Raw genomic sequence first — 24586 nt, 5'->3', positions numbered from 1 at the left:
TGTTTGTGTGATTACATAATTGAGTCAGTCTCTGACTTTGACCAAATACTGTGGCATTTGGTTTGAATGCAGCACATTTTTAGCCTACAATAATGCAGTAAAATCTAATGATCCTTAAAAGCCCTTATTATATCCATTCAGTATATCAGTGGGATATACATTTTATGTTAATGTTTTTCTGGTGGTGCACATTTATTGTGTGACCATTATACTTTTTTTTTAACCAATGAATCAACCATTGCATCTACCATTTTTTTAAATGAAAATAGGTACATGTTATGAAGCCTGCTTGTCTACCCAGTTATTGGTGTTTCGGGCATATCTCTATATCTTATTTGTTCTCTCAGGCATCTGGTATAATCTTCTGAGAGGGCTCAGCAAAGTAGCAGTCATTGTAAATGTAAGTGCATACCTTCACATGAATAAAAAACATCTTAAAGTGTTCATTATTTCCAGATCTGTCATCAAGATTACACAATGCTGACATTTTTTCATTTGCATTAGTGGACATTTGAAAATAATTTTGGTCATCACACCACTCCCCTCTCCTCTGTCTGCTCTCTCCAGGCGTTTGTGATTTCCTTCACGTCAGACTTCATCCCTCGACTAGTCTACCAGTACATGTACAGCCCTGATGGCTCCATGCACGGCTTTGTCAACCACACTCTGTCCTACTTCAACGTCAGTGACTTCCAGCCTGGCACTGCCCCTCTGCAGCCTATGCACCTGGGGTATGAAGTGCAGATATGCAGGTAAGACAGTTAAAATATTATTGCCCCCCACGATGAAATCGGGAAGTGGACTATGAATCTGTCTCCGTGTGTATGTGTGTACGTCACCACTGGCCCAATTTTTGACTTGGGAGAATTATGTCTTGCCATAGAGGTCTGGCATTTACAAAATTACACTGATTGGCCAGATGATGGTTGTGCTGTAAGAAGCGATAGAAAAGGACAACTTTGAAAGGTCACGCTCCTCACTCTGTTTGACATAATGTCATGAAATTCGCTACATAGATCCCTCTCCTCACAAGGAACAAGTTTGCCTCAGCGACCCATAAGATCCACCATGATGGATTTTCCGCCATTTGAATGTTGTGAAAAACACCAAAAACACTACTCTGGTACCGAATTATCCATCTGCACGAAAGGTCTCAGTTCCAGACTAGTAATTAAAACAACATGGCCGCTATTGACCAAAGCTAATGGTAATTTACCATAGTAACCGGAGTCTTCGACTTGACCCTACACAATAGATACCAAATAGAATTAGATTGCAGTTTCCCATCTGAAAACACAGGTCTCTCACAAATGTATTTGTGTGATTACATAATTGAGTCACAGAATCTATGGTAACTTGTCATTTATACTTAAATAACTTTCATTTGTTATCTGTGTCCATGAGTTTATATTAGATAGATCATATGGTTCAAGAGAAAAATAGCCCAATTAATGAAAAAAGCATCTAATCAACAATGGCATTATTTTCAATAAACTCTGCAACTCTTCCAACTATTGACTTTTTTCACAACTTCCACCAGTTTGACGACAAAACATTGACAACAAATACACTACAAGACCAAAATGTCAAACATTTAATTCCAAGATCATGGGCATTAATATGGAGTTGGTCCCCCCTTTGCTGCTATAACAGCCTAGATGTTGGAAAATTGCTGGAGGCACTTGCTTCCATTCAGCCACAAGAGCATTAGTGAGGTCGGGCACTGGTGTTGGGCGATTAGGCCTGGCTCGCAGTTGGCGTTGCAATTCATCCCAAAGGTGTTCGATGGCATTGAGGTCAGGGCTCTGTGCAGGCCAGTCAATTTCTTCCATGCCGATCTCAACAAACCATTTCTGTATGGACCTCGCTTGTGAACGGGGGCATTGTCATGCAGGAAAGGGGATTCCCCAAACTGTTGCCACAAAGTTGGAAGCACAGAATAGTCAAGAATGTCATTGTATGCTGTAGCGTTAAGATTTCCCTTCACTAGAACTGAGGGAACTATCCCGACCCATGGAAAACAGCCCGAGTCCATTATACAGTTGCCACTATGCATTCTGACAGGTAGCGTTCTCCTGGCATCTGCCAAACCCAGATTTGTTTGTCAGACTGCCAGATGGTGAAGCGTGATTCATCACTCCAGAGAACGCGTTTCCACTGCTCCAGAGTTCAATGACAGTGAGCTTTACACCAATCCAGCTGATGCTTGGCATTACACATGGTGATCTTACGCTTGTCGGAAATGGAAACCCATTTAATGAAGCTCTGACGAACAGTTATTCTGCTGACATTGCTTACAGAGGCAGTTTGGAACTCAGTAGTGAGTGTTTCTACTGAGGACAAGCAACTTTTACGCATTACGAACTTCGGCGGTCCCGTTCTGTGAGCTTGAGTGGCCTACCACTTGGCGGCTGAGCCGTTGTTGCTCCTAGACGTTTCCACTTCAAAATAACACCACTTACAATTGACCGGGGCAGCTCTAGCAGGGCATACATTTGACGGACTGACTTGTTGGAAAGGTGGCATCTTATGACGGTGCCACGTTGAATGTCACTGAGCTCTTCAGTAAGGCCATTCTACTGCCAATGTTTGTCTATGGAGATTGGATGGCTATGTGCTCGATTTTATACACCTGTTAGCAATGGGTGTGGCTGAAATAGCCGAATGCACTAATTTGAAGCGGTGCCCACATACGGTGTCCACCTACATACCAATGGTATTCACAAAGTTGATGGTTTAGGATGTTTTACAGCTTTGTCATTCTATATTATTTCATATATTTTACATGTGATAAGGCCACACAGTGGGACAAAGATAATTACAGACACCTGTAATAATCTGTCTTGTGATAGATTACATAAAATCCTTGAAAGAAACCAAAATTCTGGTTGTTTAGTTGTAAACTTCACAAGTTTCCAGTAATATATCGTCCCTTTGCAACCATTCTCAAGACTCAACATATGCAATCACATTCATATCGACCACAATGGCACTATAACGGGCACATGTTTTGTTACTTTCAGTGTAGTCTAGGTTGAATTGGGAGAGGATATATGGACATGCCTGCTTCCCAATATTGATGACTTATGTCATGCAGGGAGAGTTGAGTGGGGACAAATGGATTGGGTTCAGTCAGTTCCATCAGTCATCCTAATGAGCTTTCTCCAACTAGCTAGTTTATTCTTGTGGCTAGAAGATTCAGTGAGAATTTAAAACTTGTCTGCCTTAGTAGGGACTTGGGAGAGTGTTCAGAATCATTCTGTTTTTAGCAGAGTAATAGTTTTTTTTCTCTCCCAAAATATAGATGTTAATGCCATAGTTGTACATTGTGGGTGAAAATCACTCCAATGAATGTGTTTTAGCTGTCACACTGGCGTGGTGATATTGGCTACACTATCGAGCTACTTCCCCCAGCAGTGCTCTGCAAGCAGGAGCGAAGGAAACGCTGCCCAATGATTTATATACACCGAACAAAAATCTAAATGCAACATGTAAACTGTTGGTCCCATTTTTCATGAGCTGAAATAAAAGATCCCAGAAATGTTCCATAAGCACAAAAAGCTTATTTCGCTCAAATGTTGCAAAAATGTGTTTATATCCCTGTTAGTGAGCATTTCTCCTTTGCCAAGATAATCCATCCAACTGACAGGTCTGGCATATGAAGAAGCTGATTAAACACCATGGTCATTACAGAAGTGCACCTTGTGCTGGGGTCAATAAAAGGCCACTCTAAAATTTGCAGTTTTGTCACAACACAATGCCGCAGATGTCTCAAGTTTTGAAGGAGCGTGCAATTGGAATGCTGACTGCAGGAATGTCCACCAGAGCTGTTGCCTGATATTTCAATGTTCATTTCTCTGTTGTTTTAGATAATTTGACAGTACGTCCAACTGGCCTCACAACCGCACACCATGTGTAACCGCGCTAGCCCAGAACCTCCACATCCAGCTTCTTCACCTGCAGGATTATCTGAGACCAGCTACCTGGACAGCTGACGAAACTGTGGGTTCACACCACTGAAGAATTTCTGCACAAACTGTCAGAAACCGTCTCAGGGAAGTTCATTTGCATACTTGGAGTCCTCGCCAGGGTTTTGACTTGACTGCAGTTCGGCGTCGTAACCGACTTCAGTGGGCAAATTATGAATCACAGTTTCAACAGTACCAGATGGCAGACAAGTGTGTATGGTGTTGTGTTGGCGAGCGGTTTGCTGATGTCAACGTTGTGAACAGAGTGCCCCATGGTGGCAGTGGGGTTATTGTATGGACAGGCATAAGCTACGGACAACGAACACAATTGCATTTTTATCGATGGGATTTTGAATGCACAGAGATACCATGATGAGATCCTGAGGCCCTTTGTTGTGCCATTCAGACATCAACCTCATGTTTCAGCATGATAATATACAGCCCAATGTCGTAAGGATCTGTACACAATTCCTGGAAGCTGAAAATGTCCCAGTTCTTCCATGGACTGCATACTCACCAGACGTGTCACCCATTGAGCACGTCATCATTGGGCATCATTTGTGCGGGGCCGACATGTTTACTGTGCCTTGTTTTCAAATAGGTATTGCATTCATGAGAATGTGCGTGAAGTCTATCATACTCGTTGGATGCGTTGTCATTTTATAGTAAATCATTTTGCCAATTCTACCCTCTCTCCAGATACAAAGACTACAGAGAGACACTATGGTCCAACACACCCTATGACCTCTCCAAGGAGTTCTGGGCTATACTGGCATGCCGGCTGGCCTTTGTCATTGTTTTTCAGGTCAGATGCCTACACAAAAACAAACCCAAGAGTCATTTGAGGGTTCAATCTTTTTATGCTGAAAGTGTTTTATCATATCCTTTTGATTGACTGTTTTTGGAATTGTATTGAAGGAATTGTGAAAGAAATGCCTCGCTCCGTACCGTCTGTTTTCCCTTCTAGAATGTGGTGATGCTGATGAGCGACTTTGTTGACTGGCTGATCCCAGACATCCCCAAGGACATCAGTCTGCAGATCCACAAGGAGAAGATCCTCATGGTGGAGCTCTTCATGAAGGAGGAAGAGGGCAAGAAGCTCCTCCGAGACAACCACACCAACCAAAGTCCTTTTCAGCCCCGCTCTCGCCCTGCCTCGCATACACCTTCTAAATGCTAGTGCCCTAGGGGGCGGCTCCATCTGTCCGTTCATCTAGTCTGTTCAAAAACCTTCAGCCCCTCTGTCTGGACTTGCACACTTCACACACACACAGCGGCCTACTCAAGAAACGAGAGAGGCATTTATTGGCAGGCTTCTGCATCTGCACCCCTTCTGACTTGTAGCAAGTCATAGCCCATCTTTTTGGTGAACCAGGTATCAGGCAGAAGGCTCAGTGTTTTTTATAGTACAATGCAGGAAAACATGTAGATCTTTTTTGAATATGCAATTTTGCTAGCTAATGTTTTTATTTTGTAACTTTTGCCTTTTTAAGACGCTGAGATCAGGTAAAGGAGCTTGCCATTCTGCCTGTTTACCATGCCAATTTGCCCTTATGTCATGTTTTTTATGTCCTGTTTGTTATTATGCTAATTCATAACTATGTTTCCATCCAATTGGACAGATTTTCATGCAAATTTTCCCACCAGAGATGACATGTTGCAGATAAAAGTATGTCCATGATGACGTAGTACACATAAAAATACCGTTTGCAGTTAAATTCCCACTTACCTAATATAAAAATAGCCTACAAGTTAAAGGTTTCCATCACATTTTAAAATTTACTGATAGTTTTCTCACAAAAAATGTTACGTTATATAGCGAGTGTGCCCACTCTGGTATTGGCAAGTGCGCTCTAGCCAATGTATCTGCGCGCTGTTGGCTAGAGTGCGCATATAGCCTACCTGATGATGACATGGACAAAAGAGCGAGATTATTTTAATTTGTCAAATAGCAGCCAAGCATCGACGATCATATCACCAGAATAAGATCCTCGATATTTATTGGAAAGCAGCATCAAACTCATCACCTATCACTTTCACCACCATGTGAAGTTTATCATAATGGCTAGAAACTGCTTGCTTTTCCGACGATTCGTAGTGGCAGGACAACACGTCATCGCGTCACTCCCAAATTAACTTCGATATGATGGTTATTCCACCGATATCTCGCATAATTAATTTTACCTACACAAAAATAACCCACCTTGTCGATATTTGCAAAGTTTACTAAACATTTACAGTTTCCATCAGACCTGTCACATTATTTACACTGACATGTACTTTACTAGCATAATTAAAAGGGTTGGATGGAAACCTGGTTACAGAAAATGTACAATAGCCATGTTGTGAATAAAATTCTAGCAATGCTCTGTAAAACATTTAGAAGGGGGCAGTGGCCTACATTTTTGTTTCATAAGCACAAATTATTTTGGAGTTTTTATTTTCTGATTAACAAAAATTTGAATGGATCCCATGCACAGACAACTATTTCAAGGAGAGGAAGAATGTATTTTGTCAGCTCATTTTGTATATTGTTTGTAAGTAAACTATACTTTTTAATGCATATCCAATACACAGTCAATATTGAATCCTATTAATATAGAGTCTACAAAACATTAGGAACACTGTCCTAATATTGAGTCGCACCCTCTTTATCCCTTAGAACAGCCTCAATTAATCAGGGTATGGATTCTACAAAGTGTTGAAAGCATTCCACAGGGTTGCTGGCCCATGTTGACTCCAATGCTTCCCACAGTTGTGTCAAAAAGGCTGGATGTCCTTTGGGTGGTGGACCATTCTTAATTCACACAGGAAACTGTTGTGTAAAAAAACAAAAACAGCAGCGTTGCAGTTCTTGACACTCAAACCAGTGCGCCTGGCACTTACTACCATACCCCGTTCAAAGGCACTTTAAATCTATTGTTTTGCTCGTTCACCTTCTGAATGGCACACATAAACAATCCATGTTTCAAGGATTAAAAATGGTTCTTTAACCTGTCTACTCCCATTCATCTACACTGATTTAAGTGGATTTAACAGGTGACATCAATAAGGGATCATAGCTTTCAACCGGTTTCACCTGGTCAGTCTGTGGAAAGAGCAGGTGTTCCTAATGTTTTGTACACTCAATGTATATGATTTGTAAAACAGGATCAACTTAAAAAAATAAATAAAAAATCTTAACACAAGTTAAACATCATTAAAAGCCTTTTTAAAACCGCATGATCAAATGAAGCACAAAAACAAACAAATAGATATTTTTTAATTCTATCCTTTGTGGTACCATGTCCCTGTTCCCTGTTTTGCTTGTTTGTGACCACTGTTTTTTTTTTTATACAGTATGATCTGTAAATCTGTGTTTAGGAATGTGACTGACCTTTGATTTAAACCCTTTTTTGTGCCATAAGACTTCTGATCAAACAGGTGTTTTAAATTTTTTTTTTTTTTTAAATGGTTTACTTCACTTCAATGGAATGACATGGAACATGCCCCCCCAGACTGTTGGAATGAATTACATTATTCACAATTATGATATTTTATTTTCAATGATCTGTACAATATTTAACTGTCTTAAACTTCTGTTTTGTGTGTCTGCGGTATTGAAATGTATCAACATCGACCTCTTGCAATATAATATGTTTGGAATATTACATTACGCCTGGATCCATACCCAGGTGTTTGATACTGATTTATATAAGATGTCTTTCATTTTGCTTATAGAAAGAACTCTAACCATTAACATAGTCTAAAATGTATTTGTTAGGACACTGCAGAATATTGCATTACCTCATATTGTAATTTCTGATGCAAGGACATGTTCTTGTTTTTTTTCAACTACTAATCGACTTAATATGGTTTGTTCATTGTACGACTTATAGGCCGACGCTGAATGGCAGCCGCAATACCTTGTTTTAGATTCGAGTGGCATCTTATTCCCAACTGATCCTTAGGTATTTCAGTCCTTGATATTCCTCTTGATATAGATTTAACTGGAGCAGTGGAGAACATCTTGGTGTATTAAATATTTATCTGAATTGTACAGCAACATTACAACTATATTTGATTAGGATAGTACTACATTTATTTCAGTTGTGATTTATTTAAATTTTGACAGCAGGGCTTATATTTACACGAGAGGTCTGTCAGGCTAAAGTTAACATTTTTGGATGTTTGAATTCCAATAAAAGAATACAAGTTATGAGAAGTGTACAGTAATATGTATGTATGCGTGTCATGTGTTCTTTATATAATTGATGCCTCACGTTAGCAATACAATGATTTCACCCTGAACATGGAACAAAAGCGCCACTAGTGTTAATCAAAAGCGAAACATTGGCAAGGGCTGTCGTGTGTGTAGCGAGGAAGGGGTAAGCAGAGGGCCTATGGGGACGTGACAGGCCAGAAGAGAATGGGGTGGGGACGTGAGAAGGTGTGAGGAGAGATATAGAGAGAATCAGTTTTATTTGTGTTTAAGAATATATACAGATAGTTCAAAGGATCCAGTGAGTGGAAGGGTGGGGGCTTGGGTATGTATCCCAGATTGTAATGTTGGAGTATGTAAGCGGTTAACTGATTGCGTCAGTGTATACGGTAGAGATGATGGCCATGATTGTAGGTTTGAGATGGGTGGAGGAGGTGAAACCACACAGTGGTGGTCCACTCTGATTCAGCTGCAGTGTTGAGTAGTGTGAAGAAGTGCAAGTTGAATTTGGGAGACTTGTTTGTGGAGATGGTGCTGTCAATGGGATTGGAGAGGATAGGAGTGATGGTCATCTTTTGTTGTGTTCCCAGCCATGTGGGGGTGGAGGGTAATGAGAAGGCCGATGTGGTGGCTAAGAGTGCTGTGAGGAGAGGGGGTAGATATTCAGGTCCCGCAGAGAAATCAAATCCTTGATCCGGGAAAAAGGGCTCGATCTTTGTCAAAGGGAGTGCGATGCTAGTAGTAGAGGGAGGCAATTTTATGGTATGCATTGGTCGGTAAAGGAAGAGGTGGGGAGTATGGGATGTAGGAGAGATGAAGTTGTGTGGAGTAGATTACGGTTTGGGCACACAGGTTTGAATGCCACCTTGTGGATGATAGGGAGACATTAAACGGGTATGTGTGATGAGTGTTTACAGGAATGAGGTAGACAGAGAGGTTGTGTGACAGGGTTAGAGAGGCATGTTCGGGTGGTGTAGTGTGGGGAGACGAGAGAAGGGAAGTGGTGTCTAGGAGTCTATTTCACTTTCTTAGAGGAACGGGACTAATGAAGAAAATGTAATGTAGTTTGGCCGTGCCTGGCCTCCCAATCCAGTACAGTAGGTGGCGATGTATACGCCTTGAAAGTTGAATGCGATCCGCCAACCCAATTCCAAAGAAGACGGTCTGTCGTGTGTGAGGAAGTTACTTGGTTCCACTACAGCCAAGATGAGCGCATTTAACAGCTTGTTGCTGAAGATTTCAGGTGAACTTGTTGGTGATCAATTGGAGAAAATGAAGTTCCTTTGCATTAAAGAAATAGGGAAAAGTCGCCTCGAGAAGATGACCAGTGGTTTACAACTTTTCACGGGTTTAATGGAAAGAAATAAACTTGGACCTGACAACACGGTATTTCTAGTTTCGCTTTTGAAAGACATTGGTCGCCTAGATCTTGCAGACAACATTACCAACTGTGAAAGTCAATATGCTGGATCACCGAATGATCTTCCTAACGATGAGGAGCAAGGTAAATTAAGTGGTTATCCCCACTCCCGAATATTGATGGCAAAATGTTGACAAAGCATAGGCCATTTTTTTCTTGGGCTGTTACGCCTGTTTCAATAGTTAAAAGGGAGGTGTTGCTTAGTCATTCTACAGAGGGAAGTGCCCTATATCTTGTTGAATGTAAGAATATTTCAGAGAACATGACTTCATGTTATTTGGGGAACCCTGTCACAATTGCTATGAAAGATATTAGGCTACATTGTCACTATCTTTCTGACATGATCTCCCATACAGTAAATGTTTGCCAGTGTAAATAGAATATTTCCTCTGAGGGCAAATATAAAATGCAACTGTATGCCTCAGATAATGTATAGCCTACTGTATATAGTGCAGTGTGTTGGAAATATGACTTTTGTAGGAGACTTATTTACATTCCATGGCATCTTCTCTCTTCCCAGCAAAGCTTGACATTGCAACCAAAGTGATCACTGACAACCTTGGAAGGAGGTGGCGAGCATATGGCCGTAAACTTGGCCTGCCAGAGGCCAAACTGGATCATATCGCACAGAAGCACCCTAATGACCTGGAGGAGCAAGTGGTGGAGCTTTTGAAGGAATGGCGGAAAATGCAGAAATCTGAGGCCAAAACAGACACTTTGATTAAGGCCCTTCGCTCCTGTGATCAGAACTACACTGCTGATCTGATACAGACAGAACTTGAAAAACGTAAAGCCAATGGTAGACAGTGAAAGTGTGACAAACATTAATCTCTTCTCAGGCCTCTTATTTTGTTATTTACTCAATGGATTATTTATTCATTGCTTTCCCAGTGATGTTGGTACTTTTATAAGATTCAGTAAATCACCACAATTTGTTTGCAATATTGGTATACCAGTATTCTCATGGACCAGTATAGTTTTATACATAGTAGCCCAGTGCACTCTGGGTACATACATTCCTGCTACGTACTGTAAGGGAATTTGGGAGAAACTTGATTGAACTATGGATATTATGAAATTGTATAGATAATGTGCATTCAAATTTGATATTGATGTATCCACTGTTGAGATTAGTACAATTTTGTTGAAAGAAGTCTTTCCCTCAAGCTGGTAAAAAATAATTGTCTACTTATGTAATACTTGTTTAAAGCATTAGAATACTTATGTTGAGTAAAGCATGTTGAATGGACACATATTTGGAGAACTGTATTGAAGGGAAGGATCAATACAGATTAAGCTTTTGATTTCAGTTGATCAGATGTTTATTGTGATTTATTAGAGGTTGCAGTCTTGATGTTTTGAGGCAAATTACATTCTAACAGTTCTACCACTAGAGGTCACTCTACTCCTTCAGCGGAATGATCTTGAGTCCATCGGAAGTGAGACCACAGGTATCCAACTGTTTCTGTTGGGGGAAAATTATAAATTTGTTTATTATTTAATCATACACATAAAGCTATGTCGATTGTAATATATCCTCCCACCATCAATGTCACAATTCTCACAGTTATTAAGCTCTAGATATATTCAAGCTATATTAGCTCTGGGGAAAAGGCATCCAGGAGGTTGTAACGAGGATGAATGATCCATTCTAGCAGCCTTGGCCTAGATTGAATCATCCAAACCCAAGTACAGTAAGTTGTTCAGTGTGACAGTACTCACAGCAGCCATACAGCCTGTTCAGCCTGTCGATGTCGTTCTTGCTCATCTGAGTGGCCTCGCCGAAAGACACGTTGCTGTCGGGGATGGGCTCCATGGTGGGGCGGTTGTTCTTGGAGAAGGCGTACCTGTAACCACACCAAATCACAATGCAACACAATTTAGGCCTACTCAACAATGTCACTGCTGAAGGTACAATATAGCTTGGGCTGAATGAAAGCTCACAGGGATGGATGGTGTATTAGCACTTGCAATACAATAGGTGTCCACTCCAGACATATTTGTAATGATTATAAAGACATCATAGCTGACCTGTGGTACTGCATGACAGAGTTGTAGTCATAGGAAGTTCCCTGGTTCAGGGTGGCAATCTTATCGAATGCGTACTTATACTCTGGAAAAACACAAGACAAAATGTTCACAGAGTTGATAGGCTGTGTTTCAATCTACTTCATGAGCAAGGTCAGTAAGGGGATTTGATTAAGATGGTCCTGGTGCCCAGGTCTAAAGTGATTGCATTCATTTTGGAAACGGGCTGCCTCTACTCTGGCCAGTGGTGTTTTGGGCTCAAATCAAAAGTCAAGCATGTTAAGCACGTGGAGTAATGTAGGATTCTGTGTTTTAACATGCAAATGTGATTGCTTTTAGTAAAAACGTTTTGGGCACTATTCAGTCCATATTGCGGAAGTTCAGCATTACAGCATAATTTAAATGTAAAGGCAATATTCCTGTGTTAGCGGAGACTGGATTCACATATGTCGGCTCAATCGGAAATTACCTTGACATTTCTATCAATCAATCTATTATGCTTCAGCTACACAGATTGAATAGAGGCCAAGATCTGCCTTCCCAATGAAAACTAGTTTGACAAGTCAAACATATATTTTATGGAAAAGAGACCTAGGCCTATGTTTCTGAACGATGCATCATGCTGCCTTGTTGACAATAAATCAAGAGGCTCAGATTATGGTTAGATTTCAGCAGGTCACGCCTCCCCACCGATTATCCATTATATTGACCAGATAGGCTACTCCATTGGCCACTCTTAACTCTAGCTACGCTAGGAATTTGAGGTTAGGGTTAAGGCTAAATTCAGGAGTTAGATTAAAAGGTGAAGGTTAGGAAAAGGGTTAACTAAAAGGGTTAGGGGACGGGGACGGGGTAGCTAACATGCTAAGAAGTTGCAAATTAGCTAAATATAAGTAAGTAGTTGAAAATTTGCTAAAATGCTAAAGTTGTCCGTGAGGAGATTCAAACACACCCACCCGACCAAACACCCTCTTTTTGTATTTGCATTAAGTACCTTCTATCTTATGTAACCATACCAAACACAACATATCATACTAACTTGAGTGTCCCTGATTTGCATTTACTATGTTACGCCTAGTCTATGAGACCAGGCTGCCATTCTAGCCAATGAGAAGGCAGATACAAGTGTGACAACAGAGACAACTCTGATATAAAGTGTTTTTTCTCAAAGTTGCCAGGATGTCATGTGTCCTACATATATCATTACACTAATAACAACCTAAACATTACACAACTTCTACTTGATCAAATAAGCCACGCATAGCAAATAAGAAATTAAATTTTTTGTTAACCAAATTCGACACTCATTGACCTCCATACAAGAAGTCGCCACATGCAGGAGAAGACTCTTCTCTTCCTCTCTGGCCTCCCCGACCGGCTTCATCCAGTAACGTGACTGGCCATAGCCTGGTGCAACCCGGGCTAGCTTAATTGAATCCCCTCATTTGTAGAAAAGGCCATTCCTTTTAGCCAATCAGCATGTCCGAATGGAAATTTGGACTCTGGCCCATCCCACTGTAGGTCAGAGTGGTTATCTTGTCAGCAGATAAAGAGGGAAGTGGCAAAAAAGGATCAAAGTTGTTGATGAAGATAAGTAGTCTAATAATCCCTCGTTTCTTTTTGGAGTATGTTTCATCAGCAATTAAGTGTTTTTGGGAGCTCCAGCCACCCTAGTCATAGACTGTTCTCTTTGCTACCAAAAGGCTTCCGAACAGCTTCTACCCCCAAGCAATAAGACTGCTGAATGCCAATCAAATGGCTACCTGGACTATTTGCATTGACCCCCCATTTTTTTTTACACTGATGCTACTCACTCTTCATTATCTATTCTGCATGCATAGTCACTTTACCCCTACCTACATGTACACTACCAGTAAAATGATTGGACACTACTCATTCAAGGGGTTTTCTTTATTTTTACTATTTTATACATTGTAGAATAATAGTGAAGACATCAACACTATGAAATAAAACATATGGAAACATGTAGTGACCCAAAAAAGTGTTAAACAAATCAAAATACATGTTATATTTTAGATTCTTCAAAGTAGACACCCTTTGCCTTGATGACAGCTTTGCACGCTCTTTGCATTAATCTCAACCAGCTTCATGATAAATGCTTTTCCAACAGTCTTGAAGGAGTTCCCACATATGCTGAGCACTTGTTGGCTGATTTTCCTTCACTCTGCGGTCCAACTCATCCCAAACCATCTCAATTGGGTTGAGTTGGGTGATTTTGGAGGCCAGGTCAGCTAATGCAGCACTCCATCACTCTCATTCTTGGTCAAATAGCCCTTACACAGCCTGGAGGTGTGTTGGGTCATTGTCCTGTTGAAAAACAAATGATAGTCCCACTATGCGCAAACCGGATGGGATGGCGTATCGCTGCAGAATGCTGTGGTAGCCATGCTGGTTAAGTGTCCCTCAAATTCTAAATAAATCACTGACAGTGTCACCAGCAAAGCACACCCCACACCATCACACCACCTCCTCCATGTTTGACGGTGAGAACCACACATGCAGAGATTATCCGTTCACCTACTCTGCGTCTCACAAAGACACAGCGGTTGGAAACAAAATTCTCAAATTTGGACTCATCAGACCAAAGGACAGATTTCCCCCGGTCTAATGTCCATTACTCGTGTGTGATGGCCCAAGCAAGTCTCTTCTTCTTATTGGTGTCCTTTAGTAGTGGTTTCTTTGCAGCAATTCGACCATGAAGGTCTGATGAAATATATCACTAGCCACTTTAAACAATGCTACCTTATATAATGTTACTTACCCTACATTATTCATCTCATATGCATACGTATATACTGTACTCTATATCATCGACTGCATCCTTATGTAATACATGTATCACTAGCCACTTTAACTATGCCACTTGGTTTACATACTCATCTCATATGTGTATACTGTACTCGATATCATCTACTGTATCTTGCCTATGCTGCTCTGTACCATCACTCATTCATATATCCTTATGTACATATTCTTTATCCCCTTACACTGTGTATAAGACAGTAGTTTTTTGGAATTGTTAGTTAGATTACTTGTTCGTTATTACTGCATTGTCGGAACTAGAAGCACAAGCATTTCGCTACACTCGCATTAACATCTGCTAACCATGTGTATGTGACAAATAAAATTTGATTTGATTTGATTCAAGCAATCTCCTCTGAACAGTTGATGTTGAGATGTGTCTGTTACTTGAACTCTGTTAAGCATTTATTTGGGCTGCAATTTCTGAGGCTGGTAACTTCAAATCAAATCACAGTTTATTCGTCACCTGTGCCGAATACAACAGATGTAGACTTTACAGTGAAATGCTTACTTACAGGCCCTAACCAATAGTGCAAAAAAGGTATTAGGTGAACAATAGGTAAGTAAAGAAATAAAAACAACAGTAAAAAGACAGTAGCGACAGTAAAAAGACAGAAAAACAGTAGCGAGGCTATAAAAGTACATACAGAGACCGGTTAGTCAGGCTGATTGAGGTAGTATGTACATGTAGATATGGTTAAAGTGACTATGCATATATGATGAACAGAGAGTAGCAGTAGTGTAAAGAGGGGTTGGCGGGTGCTGGGTGGCGGGTGGCGGGACACAATGCAGATAGCCCGGTTAGCCAATGTGCGGGAGCACTGGTTAGTCGGGCCAATTGAGGTAGGATGTACATATGTACATGAATGTATAGTTAAACTGACTGTGCATATATGATAAACAGAGTAGCAGCAGCGTAAAAGAGGGGTTGGGGGGAGGCACACAATGCAAATAGTTTGGGTAGCCATTTGATTACCTGTTCAGGAGTCTAATGGCTTGGGGGTAAAAACTGTTGAGAAGCCTTTTTTTCCTAGACTTGGCACTCTGGTACCGCTTCCCATGAGGTAGTAGAGAGAACAGTCTATGACTGGGGTGGCTGGGGTCTTTGACAATTTTTAGGGCTTCCTCTGACACCACCATTGTGGAGGTCCTGGATGGCAGGCAGCTTAGCCCCAGGAATGTACTCGGTCCTCCTTTTCCTGTAGACCACAATCATCTCCTTAGTCTTGGTTACGTTGAGGGATAGGTTGTTATTCTGGCACCACCCGGCCAGGTCTCTAACCTCCTCCCTATAGGCTGTCTCGTCGTTGTAGGTGATCAGGCCTACTGTTGTGTCGTCTGCAAACTTAATGATGGTGTTGGAGTCGTGCCTGGCCATGCAGTCGTGGGTGAACATGGAGTACAGGAGGGGACACACACATCAAACTTATATATTGCAGTAGAGGTAACTTCCTTTCCTGTGGCAGTCCTCATAAGAGCTTGTTTCATAGCGCTTAATGGTTTTTGTGTCTGCACTTGAAGAAACTTTCAAAGTTCTTGAAATTTTCCCAGATTGACTGACCTTGATGTCTTAAAGTAATGATGGACTGATGTTTGTCTTTGCTTATTTGAGCTGTTCTTGCCATAATATGGACTTGGTCTTTTACCAAATAGGGCTACCTTCTGTATACCACCCATACCTTTTCACAACACAACTGAGTGGCTCAAATGCATCAAGAAGGAAAGAAATTCCACAACTGAACTTTTAACAAGGCACACCTGTTAATTGAAATGCATTCCAGGTGACTACCTCATGAAACTGGTTGAAAGAATGCCAAGAGTGTACAAAGCTGTCATCAACGCAAAGGGCGGCTACTTTGAAGAATCTTAAATCGAAAATATATTTAGATTTTTTTAACACTTTTTTAGTTACTAAATCATTTCATATGTGTTATTTCATAGTTTTGATGTCTTCACTTATATTCTACAATGTAGAAAATATTAAAATAAAGAAAAACCCTTGAATGAGTAGGTGTGTCCAAACTTTTGACTGGTACTGTGATTGATTCCTCAACTCCTTGACTCCCATTTCTGAGTGTCAAGATTCGATTCTGCTAGGAATCGACTCTTGAGATTCAGCATTTTTGAAAGGGAGGAGACTGATTAGTTGCAGTACTTCTGAGGGGTACACTGTAGGCTGGTTGGTCACCAGGCAGACAGTCAGAACCGTTCACTAGGCCTATCTATCGTCAATAAAAAGCTGTATCTCGCAATGGAATGCTGTATCTTGCAATTTCTTGGCTTGCAACTTCTCACAACTTCAATAAAGCAGGGCCTATCGTCAATGAATAGGCTAGGATATTCTACATGCAACAGACCGAAGACTGAACACACGCTCCCATCATTAGCAAAGAGAAAGAGCAGGTGAACCAGCGTGAGGGAGAGTGGAAGGGGGCAAGCAGAAAGAACCATGCGCATGTCTTGGTAATTTGTATCTCGCAATGTCTTGTCTTGAATGCCTCGTAAATTCACCAAAGTACCCTTAAGTTCATGTCTTTCTTTGCGGTTGAGATTGGGAACCTATCTGGGATAGCTGAAGCCAAATTGCTAGGTGGCTAGTAGTATTACGGCGAAACAATAACAAAGAAAATGATTGAATACATTACCATTATTATTTACAAAAGGCCAAATCTGAGCTTCAGTGGCCTGCCCACCATTATCCAATGAGGTTGCAGGGCTGCACAACAGCTCAGTGGACACGAGGGGGGGGGGGTAAGAGAGAGAGAGATATGACATGGTGCACATATCTGCACATATGTGACATAGGATGCAATTTTCGGGTCCCACTTTTGGCTCCTGAGTGCTACTTTAAGAACTGAACTCTTAGAAAAAAGGGTTCTTCCGCTATCCCCATTTGGAGAACCCTTTTTGGTTCCAGGTAGAACACTTTTTGTTCCCGGTAGAACTCTTTTGGGTTCCATGTAGAACCCTCTGTGGAAAGTGTTCTACGTGGGACTCAAAAGGGTTCTGCCTGGAACCTAAAAAGGTTATTCAAAGGGTTCTCCTATGGGGACAGCCGAAGAACCCTTTTAGATTCTAGATTGCACCTTTTTTCCTAAGAGTGTACTGGCTAAAAACTATACAATAGTACCTTCATCAATAAGTGCATCGATGATGTCATCCCCACAGTGACTGTATGTACCCCAACCAGAAGCCATGCATTACAGGCAACATTCGCACTGAGCTAATGGGTAGACCTGCCACTTTCAAGGTGCGGACACTAATAGGAAATCCCGCTATGCCCTCCGACAAACCATCAAACAGGCAAAGCTTCAATACAGGACTAAGATTGAATCCTACAACACCAGCTCTGACGCTAGTCAGATGTGGCAGGGCTTGCAAACCATTACGGACTACTAAGGGAAGCCCAGCCGCGAGATACCCAGTTGAGCTAAATTACTTCTATGCGCGCTTTGAGGCAAGTAACACTGAAGCATGCATGAGAGTACCAACTGTTCCAGATGACTGTGTGATCACGCTCTCCATAGCCGATATGAGTAAGAGCTTTAAACAGGTCAACATTCACAAGGTTGCGGTGCCAGAGGGATAACCAGGACGTGTACTCGGAGCATGCGCTGACCAACTGGCAAGTGTCTTCACTGACATTTTCTACATGTTTCAAACAGACCAGCATAGTCCCTATGCCCAAGAACACCAAGATAACCTGCCTAAATGACTACCGACCCATATCACTCACGTCTGTAGCCATGAAGTGCTTTGAAAGGCTGGTCATGGGAAAGGCCTGATCACAGACAGCGAAAGACTGTTCATTTGAAAGGCTTGATCACAGATAATGATGAGACAGCCTATAAGGAGAAGGTCAGAGACCTGGCAGTGTGGTGACACAGCTTCAGCAGCTACCTGTGTACTAAACAGAAATGAACAACAACTGTAATATCATCTATAGGCCTCAAATTTGGAGTCTATAGATTACACTAATGTTACAGCTGGACAAACAAAAAGTAAAAGTAGGCATACTGACAAGTCATGTGCAACCCCAATGAAGTCACACATTGAAAACCCCAGTGTCTATTGTTAGACTTATCAGTGAGATAGAGGCACTCCATTTCTTATCATTAGAAATGAATGTCAGTGAAAGGGAAACAGAATAAAGACATGGAATCAAACCATCAATGATGTTCTCCCAGACGACACGGATGTGGTTGTCACGGTCGCTGCGGGTCTGCTCGTGGTTAAAGCCCAGGGCGTGGAGGAGCTCATGCTGGACGGTGCTGTGGTACAGGCAGCCCTGACGGGCCAGAGACACAGTCTGGGCATTACCCCGACGGCCAACATAAGAGTAGCACCTGGGAAGAAGAGCAGAGGAGGGTCAAGGTGCACCAATCCAATGCCAGAAATAGGGCCTTCCCTAATCATCTAGTTTATTGTAAAGGTTTTAGGAAACCTCAGGGTAATGGGTTCATAAGAGATGAATGGTGGTGGGGATCACCTGACAGTGCAGGTTTGCAAAACCAATAATTGTATGGATTGATCTTCAAAGGGAGATGATCTTCAAAGGGAAATTCAATTAACTATGTGTTGATGTGATGTTATAATTGTTTAAGGATGTTATTGAAATTCTAGTGCTGATGACATAAGGCAGCGGAGGATCAAGGCAGACCATTAAATCCAATGTCAGAAAATATCCTAATTATGTATGTAGTCAGTTCTGTAATGCTGCGTTCATAAGCAAGTGGGAGGTGGGAATTTACCAGTTGTGAGGTCATGAATACCAGTTGGATGCATTTACAGGCTTTGAACTCGTTGAGAAACCCTGATTGGCTAATGGCCAACAACTTGTGTAAACCATAAACTAAAAGTGCAGCTATCGTGCTTGTAAACTAATTATAGTGTTCAAAAACCATATTCATAGATTGCTTTTTACAAATAAGGTTTTGTCGTCTCCACTTCCCACTTGGTTATGAACGCAGCATAACGTTCAGAAAACTTCAGGCTAATGAAAGATAAAGGTAAATCATGAAGGATAAAGGAAACGGGCATGTTTGCAAAAACAATTATTGTATGGATGATATTCAAAGGGAAATTCAATGAATAATGTGTTGATGTAATATTCTAATTGTTTAACGATGTTATTTAAACTCAGGCTCACCCGCTGCGATTCTCAATGCTGAGGTAGTCCCTCTCATTCTGGCGCTGGAAGAAGCGGATGCAGGTGGTTTCAGCGAAGGAGTCAAGACCCCGCAGGATGATGGCTACTTCGCGAGATGCTGTTGTAGAGATCAAATGAACAACAACCGATAGTGGAAGTGTTGCATCGCTTGTGCAATATCTCAACATATGAAATGAAATGTACACGAAAGTGAACACTTACAGAAGTGGTTGGCAATGACGTAGGGCACCCAGATGTTTCCGTCACTGTACTTTTGCCACAGACACCCGCGGGCGGTGCAGGGGTCAGCGTTCTTCTCCGAGGGCATGGCAATGTCTCCCATCAGAGTAGGCTCATTGGCTTCGGGGGCTTGAGAATAGAACACGTAGAACAGGTTACTCTGAGGGTTAGTAAAAAAAAATGCTCTTTAATCCTTGAGCATTGAACATAGTGCCAACTTACTGAGATCCCTGTTGGCTCTGGCCAGCAGCTCACCAACAGAGAGCTCAGCCGAAGTGTCTTCCTCAGCAACATTCTCTGTAAAAAGAACATCGGATCTGTTAAGTCTGCTAAATCATGACATGACATTGTTAATATTTGTCATATGGTTGGAAATGTGTGATAGTGCCAAAATAGTTTTAGTTCATCTCACCTTTAGACTTTGGGGAACAACATGAAATAAGACAGACAATGACAAAGTAGAATACAAATTAAATGAATGTAAAGTGTATGAACTTTATAAAGAACACACAGCATGAATATATTAAAGTTTTTTTTTAAGGTCACAGCAGGGATGGACAAAAATGACAGAATACAAATTACAAAATACCCTAAAGACCAACCAAATAAATTACAACAAACGTTTGCATTATTTTAGCAAGTAGCCCCTTAATGGTTACAGAAATGTTTTACCTGCTATGACTGTGATTGTGTTTTTTTTAATCTGCCTTAGTTCAATCCACTACCTGTAAGTCGCTCTGCATAAGAGTGTCCGCTAAATAATTCAAATGTAAATGTACAAATGAACAACTGAAAAGCAAACCGTATTTGTATTGGCCTTGTTCCAGGGCAAAGCTCATAAGAATAATACTAGGTATGCTTTGCAAGTGTTCATTTCTACGTCAACATGAACATTTTGGCCATTTAACAGACATCCCACACTATAGTGCCATCCAAGCAAACCAAAACTGGCTCTGTGCAAGTTCTCATAACACAAAAACTGGTCCAGTTGTGCTGATAATTATAGAATGTTTGTATAAATCACTCACCTGATGTTGCCAGAACGTTCCTAGAACGCATTTTGTCTGTTGTGTAAAGGTTCCCAGAATGTTTTTTTAGGTTGTGGGTACAGTCTGGTGAGAAGATTTTTGGAACATCACAAAAGATATGTTATTTTGCAGCTGTGCTGACATTCAGATCATGTTCATATCAGGGTGCACAAAACATTCCTTTGATGTTGCAAGAATGTTAACAGAACAGCCTTTCTGAGCTCTTTAAAGGTTGCCTGAACATTTAATCAGGTTGTGGGAACCGTGTGGGTACATTACAAAATATACTCAGTTGTGATAATATTCATGCAATGTTTAAGTTAGATTGCACAAGACATTCCTATAAGGTTGTACGAATGTTGACAGAACACCTGTTCTTTAAATGTTCTTAGAATATTTAATTAAGTTATGGGAGTTGTCTGGGATGTTTACTTTAAGGATTCAGTCTTTATACATTCCGACCAGCAAAATAAAGTCAGGAAACCGTTTGAACCCCAAAAATATAATGGTTTATATTATTAGTTTCTGTTCCTTTTTAAACCTCTGAAGTATACAGTGCCTTGCGAAAGTATTCGGCCCCCTTGAACTTTGCGACCTTTTGCCACATTTCAGGCTTCAAACATAAAGATATAAAACTGTATTTTTTTGTGAAGAATCAACAACAAGTGGGACACAATCATGAAGTGGAACGACATTTATTGGATATTTCAAACTTTTTTAACAAATCAAAAACTGAAAAATTGGGCGTGCAAAATTATTCAGCCCCTTTACTTTCAGTGCAGCAAACTCTCTCCAGAAGTTCAGTGAGGATCTCTGAATGATCCAATGTTGACCTAAATGACTAATGATGATAAATACAATCCACCTGTGTGTAATCAAGTCTCCGTATAAATGCACCTGCACTGTGATAGTCTCAGAGGTCCGTTAAAAGCGCAGAGAGCATCATGAAGAACAAGGAACACACCAGGCAGGTCCGAGATACTGTTGTGAAGAAGTTTAAAGCTGGATTTGGATACAAAAAGATTTCCCAAGCTTTAAACATCCCAAGGAGCACTGTGCAAGCGATAATATTGAAATGGAAGGAGTATCAGACCACTGCAAATCTACCAAGACCTGGCCGTGCCTCTAAACTTTCAGCTCATACAAGGAGAAGACTGATCAGAGATGCAGCCAAGAGGCCCATGATCACTCTGGATGAACTGCAGAGATCTACAGCTGAGGTGGGAGACTCTGTCCATAGGACAACAATCAGTCGTATATTGCACAAATCTGGCCTTTATGGAAGAGTGGCAAGAAGAAAGCCATTTCTTAAAGATATCCATAAAAAGTGTTGTTTAAAGTTTGCCACAAGCCACCTGGGAGACACACCAAACATGTGGAAGAAGGTGCTCTGGTCAGATGAAACCAAAATTGAACTTTTTGGCAACAATGCAAAACGTTATGTTTGGCGTAAAAGCAACACAGCTCATCACCCTGAACACACCATCCCCACTGTCAAACATGGTGGTGGCAGCATCATGGTTTGGGCCTGCTTTTCTTCAGCAGGGACAGGGAAGATGGTTAAAATTGATGGGAAGATGGATGGAGCCAAATACAGGACCATTCTGGAAGAAAACCTGATGGAGTCTGCAAAAGACCTGAGACTGGGACGGAGATTTGTCTTCCAACAAGACAATGATCCAAAACATAAAGCAAAATCTACAATGGAATGGTTCAAAAATAAACATATCCAGGTGTTAGAATGGCCAAGTCAAAGTCCAGACCTGAATCCAATCGAGAATCTGTGGAAAGAACTGAAAACTGCTGTTCACAAATGCTCTCCATCCAACCTCACTGAGCTCGAGCTGTTTTGCAAGGAGGAATGGGAAAAAATGTCAGTCTCTCGATGTGCAAAACTGATAGAGACATACCCCAAGCGACTTACAGCTGTAATCGCAGCAAAAGGTGGCGCTACAAAGTATTAACTTAAGGGGGCTGAATAATTTTGCACGCCCAATTTTTCAGTTTTTGATTTGTTAAAAAAGTTTGAAATATCCAATAAATGTCGTTCCACTTCATGATTGTGTCCCACTTGTTGTTGATTCTTCACAAAAAAATACAGTTTTATATCTTTATGTTTGAAGCCTGAAATGTGGCAAAAGGTCGCAAAGTTCAAGGGGGCCGAATACTTTCGCAAGGCACTGTATATAGTTTTACATTTAGCTCAACATTATATTTCTTCACCAATCAGTGCGGATAGAGCAGCTTGCTGGAGCGGGCAAGCTATAGTTGTTTACATGCATTGGACAGACAAGTGCAGGGTGTGAGATGCGGCTGCAATTTTGCAGGTTGGGAGAGAGCAAGAGAGGGTGGAGGAGGTGTGAAACATGATAACGATAGTATCCTTAACTAGCATTAAAAACATAAATCCATTCTTCTCTAATTAAATATCTCTCTCCCTAATTTCTGAATCACACTTGTAATGTCAGTAGGCTACAGTAGCCTATGCTTCAGAGGGGGAGGGGAAGGTAGCCTACACACACACCCACTGGCAAAGATTTTCAGCTGGTAGGCAGACAATGGAATACGTTTTTGAGTGACAAGAGTAAGGGCTTTGCATGGAAGCTTTGTTGTGTTTTTTTGTGGGACTGGAAAAAAACAGTAAACAGTTGTGGCCAAAAGTTTTGAGAATGACACAAATATTAATTTTCACAAAGTCTGCTGCCTCAGTTTGTATGATGGCAATTTGCATATACTCCAGAATGTTATGAAGAATGATCAGATTATTTGCAATTCATTGCAAAGTCCCTCTTTGCCATGCAAATGAACTGAGTCTCCCAAAAACATTTCCACAGCATTTCAGCCCTGCCACAAAAGGACCAGCTGACATCATGTCAGTGATTCTCTCGTTAACACAGGTGTAAGTGTTGACGATGACAAGGTTTAAGATCAATTTCATGCTGATTGAGTTCGAATAACAGACTGGAAGCTTCAAAAGGAAGGTGGTGCTTGGAATCATTGTTCTTCCTCTGTCATCCATGTTTACCTGCAAGGAAACATGTGCCGTCATCATTGCTTTGCACAAAAAGGGCTTCACAGGCAAGGATATTGCTGCCAGTAAGATTGCACCTAAATCAACCATTTATCGTATCATCAAGAACTTCAAGGAGAGTGGTTCAATTGTTGTGAAGAAGGCTTCAGGGTTCCTTAGAAATTCCAGGAAGCACCAGGACCGTCTCCTAAAGTTGATTCAGCTGCGGGATCGGGGCACCACCAGTACAGAGCTTGCTCAGGAATGGCAGCAGGCAGGTGTGGGTGCATCTGAACGCACAGTGAAGTGAAGACTTTTGGAGAATGGCCTGGTGTCAAGAAGGGCAGCAAAGAAGCCACTTCTCTCCAGGAAAAACATCAGGGACAGACTGATATTCTGCAAAAGGTACAGGGATTGGACTGCTGATGACTCTGGTAAAGTCATTTTCTCTGATGAATCCCCGTTCTGATTGTTTGGGGCATCCGGAAAAAAGCTTGTTTGGAGAAGACAAGGTGAGCGCTACCATCAGTCCTGTGTCATGTCAACAGTAAAGCATCCTGAGACCATTCATGTGTGGGGTTGCTTGTCAGCCAAGGGAGTGGGCTCACTCACAATTTTGCCTAAGAACACAGCCATGAATAAAGAATGGTACCAACACATCCTCCGAGAGCAATGGTGACGAACAATGTCTTTTCCAGCATGATGGAGCACCTTGCCAT

At 41.3% G+C, this 24586-nt stretch overlaps 3 protein-coding genes across 8 annotated transcripts in view; 2 read left to right on the top strand and 1 right to left on the bottom strand.

The window, feature by feature from the left end:
* The window catches only part of ano1a (anoctamin 1, calcium activated chloride channel a), a 46535-nt gene extending 39744 nt beyond the window's left edge, over window positions 1-6791 (top strand). For 4 of the 6 annotated variants that reach the window (XM_024418634.2, XM_024418632.2, XM_024418633.2 and 1 more), the window contains 4 exons: window positions 348-400; window positions 568-752; window positions 4668-4773; window positions 4936-6790. In XM_024418634.2, coding sequence (XP_024274402.1) covers window positions 348-400; window positions 568-752; window positions 4668-4773; window positions 4936-5148 — 557 coding nt within the window. In that variant the 3' untranslated portion in view covers window positions 5149-6790. Of the gene's footprint in view, window positions 1-347; window positions 401-567; window positions 753-4667; window positions 4774-4935 lie in introns of those variants that run through there. The other 2 variants (XM_024418629.2, XR_006083254.1) reach the window with 2 other exon arrangements.
* Window positions 6792-9015: 2224 nt separating this feature from the next.
* Window positions 9016-10903, top strand: fadd (Fas (tnfrsf6)-associated via death domain). The gene is made up of 2 exons (XM_024418628.2): window positions 9016-9673; window positions 10110-10903. The coding sequence occupies exons 1-2, from the start codon at window positions 9376-9378 to the stop codon at window positions 10397-10399; spliced, it is 588 nt and encodes a 195-aa protein (XP_024274396.1). The 5' UTR covers window positions 9016-9375; the 3' UTR covers window positions 10400-10903.
* Window positions 10894-24586, bottom strand: part of LOC112249031 (low choriolytic enzyme-like) — a 26807-nt gene continuing 13114 nt past the window's right edge. The window contains exons 3-10 of the mRNA XM_024418627.2: window positions 20242-20248; window positions 20052-20126; window positions 19812-19958; window positions 19590-19707; window positions 18608-18786; window positions 11621-11702; window positions 11312-11436; window positions 10894-11054 (exon numbers count right to left, since the gene is read on the bottom strand). Of these exons, the coding sequence (XP_024274395.1) occupies window positions 11053-11054; window positions 11312-11436; window positions 11621-11702; window positions 18608-18786; window positions 19590-19707; window positions 19812-19958; window positions 20052-20126; window positions 20242-20248 (735 nt within the window). The 3' untranslated portion in view covers window positions 10894-11052. The remainder of the gene's footprint in view (window positions 11055-11311; window positions 11437-11620; window positions 11703-18607; window positions 18787-19589; window positions 19708-19811; window positions 19959-20051; window positions 20127-20241; window positions 20249-24586) is intronic.

This window comes from Oncorhynchus tshawytscha, linkage group LG04 (genome assembly GCF_018296145.1).
Source record: "Oncorhynchus tshawytscha isolate Ot180627B linkage group LG04, Otsh_v2.0, whole genome shotgun sequence".
Classification (NCBI taxonomy): domain Eukaryota; kingdom Metazoa; phylum Chordata; class Actinopteri; order Salmoniformes; family Salmonidae; genus Oncorhynchus; species Oncorhynchus tshawytscha.
The sequence above is the reverse complement of the archived record's forward strand: the minus strand, read 5'-3'. Positions and strand labels throughout refer to the sequence as shown.

What these genes read in the sequence shown, in the direction of transcription:
- fadd (XM_024418628.2), top strand. Translation starts at nt 9,376, where the DNA reads ATGAGCGCATTTAACAGCTTGTTGCTGAAGATTTCAGGTGAACTTGTT. An exon ending in TCCTAACGATGAGGAGCAAG is followed by an intron (nt 9,674 to 10,109) that starts GTAAATTAAGTG and finishes CTCTCTTCCCAG; the next exon opens with CAAAGCTTGACATTGCAACC.